This window comes from Rhyacophila brunnea, unplaced genomic scaffold, assembly GCF_057557595.1.
Source record: "Rhyacophila brunnea isolate RB1 unplaced genomic scaffold, BYU_Rbru_1.0 scaffold_9, whole genome shotgun sequence".
NCBI lineage: Eukaryota > Metazoa > Arthropoda > Insecta > Trichoptera > Rhyacophilidae > Rhyacophila > Rhyacophila brunnea.
In genome coordinates, this window is record NW_028233361.1 from 5835159 (window position 1) to 5841243 (window position 6085).

Sequence of the window (6085 nt, forward strand, 5' to 3'; positions counted from 1 at the left end):
ATTTAGGATTTAGACAATGCTACTTTTAGAGATATTATCATTATATTATGGCACCTTCCTATTATTAATCTTATACGTCTTACTTACGTCCACAAAAAATAAATTCTACGTAAATCACAAAAACACACAAACGAGAATGATTTTGGTCAGAAAAATAGCGGAAAAGCCAGGGTCCTAACTCTTTGGGAAAAGCCGATTTGAACGAATAAAAATTTGATAGGAAGAAGCTCTCAACTTTGATTTTAGACGAATATATTTTTTAGAAACAATGCATGATTTTTGCATATAGGTCCAATATTTTAAAGTAAGCCAGTAAAGAACAATTAAATAATTATGTGTATATTTACTATTGCTGTTTTATTTATTAATTTATGATAAACTAGAATACCATATTATTTAGGTAAACATTGCTTTGTCTATGGTATTCACCCGCTACGTGTAGCCATAAAGATGAATTTTGACACTTTTTACGTACTGTATTTTTGTGGTGACAGTTTCGTGTTTACATTGGTTTAAAGATTCGCCCATTTATGATAAATTTACTATATTTACTATAAAATGTTACCCGGAATCGGGGTATTCGGCACTGGGGCCGTAGCCAAAGTATTAGTGCCGTTCTTGAGAGACAAGGGGTTCAAAATAGAAGCTATCTGGGGTATGACATTACAGGAATCAGAACAAGTTGCCAAAGAGTTACAAATTCCCTTCTACACTAACAAAATCGATGACGTACTGCTGAGGAAAGATGTAAATCTCGTATTCATAATATGCGCCCCAAATTTACACGCTCAAATATCTGTGAAAGCCCTTGGAATCGGTAAACATGTAGTCTGTGATAAACCCGCAGGCCTAAATCAGGCAGAGGCGCTGAAAATGGTCAGGGCATGTCAATACTATCCCACGTTAATATCTATAGTTAATCATTCTTTGAGATTTCTACCAGCGTTTTCTCGAATGAGAAAAGCCATTAACGACGGTTATATTGGTAATCAAGATGAACTAGCTATGATGGATATTAAAGTAGAAATGAGTTCACTTCTAAATAATTCATACAACTGGCTTTGCGATGATACAATGGGAGGAGGTACTTTAACTCTGATCGGTAGCCATGTCATAGATCTAGTTACATTCTTGACAGGGCAAAAAGCTTTAAGAGTTCACGGAGTGCTGAGAACATTTACGAAAACGACAGAAAAAGTTAACGGAATACGTCAAATAACTGCTCCAGACTTTTGCACATTTCAAATGGAAATGGACAAAGGTTTATTAGTAACGGCAACACTGAATAATTGCATGGTAGGTCCGTGTTTCCATCAAGAAATTCTGCTCTGCGGTAAACTTGGACAGCTTGTTGTGAAAGGAGGCGATTTGCACGGACGACTTTACAAAATATCTTCTAATAAGACTCCACTCTCGAAAATAAATTCAAAACATCAAAACGAAACGGCCGAATCAAAAGACGATGTTATCTATTTAGATCTTGAAGATTTAGACTGTCCATTACAAGCTAGTATTGTTCCTCGACCGTATATGAAAGGATTAAGTAAAATGATTGGCGCATTAAAAGAAGCTTTCTTGCCAGTAAAGGAGCAGATGGGGTGGGTGAAGGAACCGGTACAGTTAGCTGCGACTTTCGAGGATGGCCAGTATGTTCAAGCGGTGATGGAAGCGATCCGTAAATCAAGTGCCGAAAGAGAATGGGCAGATGTATCGTTGCTTACCGAACAGCCAGATCCCAACCCGATGCTTTCCGCAGCTGTTCGACGAACGACCATCTCATTACAGTGATCATTCTAAGACTTCTAATTCTAAGTATTTAACATTCGTCCAATTTTTTTGTGCAATTTACTCAATTGATACAGATTATTTTGATATTATTATGTCTAATTTATTACACTTGATCATTTTATCTATGATGCGTAGGGCTTGTAGACTCATGGCTATGTTTTATTTGTATTTTCATAATGCTTTACCTTTTTTAAAGGAAAATAACTATTATCTTGAAAATAAAGCTTGAAAGTTTATTTCAAGAATTGTTTATTAAACATTTTAATCTGATACATCTCATTTCTGTGTCAATTCTTCAATTTATTTATCATAATAGATGAAAATATTTTTTATCTAAGATTGTATAAGTATAAGTATTGAAAAAATATAATAATCGAATTTAAGATTTTTAAACACCTCATTTTTACGTTTATTGCTTAGGCCACATGCAGACATAACCACTAATATCAGAAACCTTTGGTTGCCATATTGCGTTTGCACTAGGCTAGGCCTTAGATAACGATATTGCGCAAATACCTAATTTATAAAGTAGATAATTCATTGAACCTGGTGGATTTATTTTTTATAATTATTTATTTACTGTACAGAGAGAAGTAGAGCTAAATGGCAATATTTTCTATTGAATTAATACATTGAATAACTTGATGCAACGCCTTGACGTTAGTGTTGCAATGTGAATATTCCCGGTATATTATGAGCTATCAGCTCCACAAACTGCCGTATCTCAAGTTACAATAATTGTTGTTTTATATTAGGTAAGGCATTCCTGCTCCCAAGACATAGCAAATGGATCTGCACAGAGCGGAAATATCTTAACGCTGTTATTAAGAGGATTGATTGTTAGTTATTCGTTCAACTCCTTGAGTCTATCAACTGGATCTAAATGTTCTAAATGTACGTATTGATTGAAAAAGCAACATGTGAAATTGTTCCAGCTCCAGAATTTAAAGAGGCGCGTGTTTTCATCTCTGCTTCTCAGCGGGTAATGTACTCTCTTGTGAAATATTTTGTTGCTGATGTCACATACAATGACCCTTTGCCACATTTAATTTTTTTTCTACGCATAATAGATAATGTATCAAAAGATTTTATAATATTTTATTTTCCTTTTTAAATATTGTGTTAACTTACTTACGCTAACCTATGATAATTATAAGTAAGTAATTATGTTTCATTTATTTTATAAGTCATTGAAAACAATGAATGTTTTCATTTATTTCATTAACTCTTATTAATCATGTCCATTCGTTGAACTTTTCTAATATTACGTGTCTAGACTTTTCGTAACATGGCTGGCTGAAAAACGGACCATTATTTATATAATTTCTATTCATAATTTATCTTACGATAATTACGGCGGATATATTATGTAAGTATTTATTTTGATGTACGAATAAGTGTATGTAATAGAAGTCCATTATAATGGTTTGTAAACAATTTTTTTGTTAATACTACGATATTCGAATTATTTATGTCACGGTCTAGGATTGTGGTTCAAACCATAACGTACATGAAGTATTTCATTTATCAGTGCAGCGTCACACAGTCGGTTGCTTCGAATCATCCAATTAATTCCCTCTGGTGATAAATGCTTCAGACTATAAACCCATCCTCGGTGTCATCTTTAGATCATTCTGAAGATGAGCATATGGTGTAAAACAGCTGTCAAACCTAAATATCGTAGAATTAACAATGACTTTGTTCACCTTTCGGAGGTTTTGTGTGGCGGCAAGTGAGAGGCTGCGAATTTTTTAGCAAAAATAAACCTTATCTATTTTTTTTAAATCTATTGAAAGCTTATCATAAACACTTGTCTCATTATTGGACCAGTATTCTTCTGAATTTCTAATTATTCAAAATAAACGCCTGAGACTGGCATTCTGTCTCAAAGACAGGCGAATAAGTTTGCGTTTTTTGTATGGCTGGCACTGTACGCCTGGCCATATCCGTGAACTAGTTCGCTTTGGCACAAAACCGGGTAACCAAACCATTACAGCTACTTTTATAAATTAATTTTATTTTTAAATGTTGAAACTTAACTTGCCTTTATTGTACTAATCATTATGTATTTCGGATAAGAGTATTTATTTGCTGTTGCTATTGTAAATGATATAGATTGTTTTTCTCAAAAATACACTCTGGTTAGTGTTAAAAAATAATGAACAAATAATATTGTTTTGCTTTTCCTGTTGATATTAATAATAGTATTAAGCTAATTTCCAATAGGTAATATTATAATTAATAAGGTTGTGTTTAAAACTTTCCATTCAAATTGGCAGCATAAATTTTACATTTCAATTTATAATGTAGGTACCTACCTAATGTTATTTGTTTTTTCAGAGATAAGTATTGACAGAGATCTTATTGTTATTTATTTTTTGTTGCGAGTTTGTGTAATGATGAATTTTATTCTTTTTTTTGACTGGTATTCATCTTATTTATTATAGGATAGAAAATATCCATGAAAGTTTGTTACATATTTGTTAAATTAATTAAATGGATAATTTTAAATTTCAACAATTTATTTATCGTATTGCAATTATTTTCTTGGATCATTGCACAAATATAATGAAAATTATCTAATTTATTGAAGCCCATTATTTATTGCGTTGATTTTATGTTCACTAATTAACTAATACCATATTTTTTGGACAAAATTTGTGATTTTAAACAAATAAAAAATTAAAAAAAACTTTGTTTTTATTTACTGTGCTTATAGAAGAAACATCAAGAGATAATAATTTGCAATAATTGTTAAACATTTCACTAATTCTGGTTCTGATACTTCTTCAGCACGTGACTTATGGATTTAACTAGTCGAGGGCACTACACACAGCAAGCACCAATTGGGTGCCCCCGTGGAAAAGAAAATGAATTTATCTAGATACTTACAGTAAAAACAAAACAATAATGCGGTCAGTCGATGATAAATGCCTGGCAGCCGATGACCACATATTCGTACATATACAATCGACGAACCGCATCATTGTTTCGTTTTTACTGTACCTAATTATTCATTTTATAATTGAGGGATCTGGTTTCATAACTCGCAATATACCAAAAATGAGTTATGAATGCAGCAATGTTCTTTATATTCACACCGTCCATTGAAAGTATGACATAACATTCTAAGCACACAAACTACTATTTAAAACGATTGTGAAAATATGATTTATTTTCTAAACTAACAACCTCCATTCCAGCCAATAAGAGTGCCACATTGAACTGTCATGGGTGAGAGTTTCTGTTTATCTGCGATGGTGTAAACGTCTGTTCCATGGTTCTAAACTAACAATCTCCATTGACTAACAGCAAAACTAACATTCTCCATGAAGAAGATATTTTGTATTTATAGCAGAAGTTAACATACAGCCCATTTTTTTTATCGATAATGCATTGAATACAACTATAATCACTGTTCATTTTAAATTCTACTGAGAAAACTGTTTTTTTTTTCAATTTGCCAAAAAACAAGCATTGACAGATTGTGAGTTATGAAGCCAGAGCCCTCTATATTATTAATTTTGTTAAGTTATTGAGTTTAAACGGGAAAAAATGGAGTAAGATTTAACTTAGTGGGTAAGTACCTACTAAATTTAATTTAACAAGAATTTACTTAGACTGCTAAATATTTGTCTAGACTAGGCATGAAGAGTTTTCAATACGCACTATTGTGGTGACTGCACACTCATAAAAAGACCACTATGGTTGATGTAAAAATGTAGTGTATAATGCCATCTAGTTTATTATTACATTAGTTATACTTACACAAAATAATAGACCAACATACTTGACCATTCACCACACTCAGATCAGCAGCCGGCTTCAGCAGATTGAAGATGTCATCTTCAAAGTACTTTTTTTCAATTAAATTCATCAGCTCCTAAGTCAGTTACGTGGGATGTGAAAAAACTATTAATACTTTTCTTCCGATACTGATAATATTATGATACATTCCTACACTATTGTTAAGAAACATCATTTGTGCCCAGGAGGAAGCAAGAAAAACATATTAAACATGCATTTTTAAAATTGCAATAGCATTAAATTAGCGCTCTTTACATACCTATATACTTATATATATGAAATTACTTTCTAATCGTCTATATTTCTTGACATTTAACCTTTTAAAGTTCCACAGAAAAACTAAGACGCGGATCTATAAAACCATCATACGCACAGTCGTTGCATACGGGTGCGAGTCATGGACGCTAAATGTGAAAGCAGCTGAAATGGTGGATTGCTTTGAGAGAAAGATCCTTAGGCGGATATACGGACCCATGAATGATGGTGGGGA

General features: G+C 32.6%; 1 protein-coding gene across 1 annotated transcript; it reads left to right on the top strand.

Annotated features, from left to right (window-relative positions):
• Positions 1-460: 460 nt before the first annotated feature.
• On the top strand, positions 461-2024 carry LOC147063203 (glucose-fructose oxidoreductase domain-containing protein 1). Its single transcript, XM_085959522.1, has one exon. It carries the CDS (start codon positions 559-561, stop codon positions 1786-1788), a length of 1230 nt encoding a protein of 409 aa, XP_085815648.1. The 5' UTR covers positions 461-558; the 3' UTR covers positions 1789-2024.
• Positions 2025-6085: the final 4061 nt, after the last annotated feature.

Bases quoted from the DNA above. Each gene is read 5' to 3' on its own strand.
- LOC147063203 (XM_085959522.1), top strand. From the start codon at position 559: ATGTTACCCGGAATCGGGGTATTCGGCACTGGGGCCGTAGCCAAAGTA.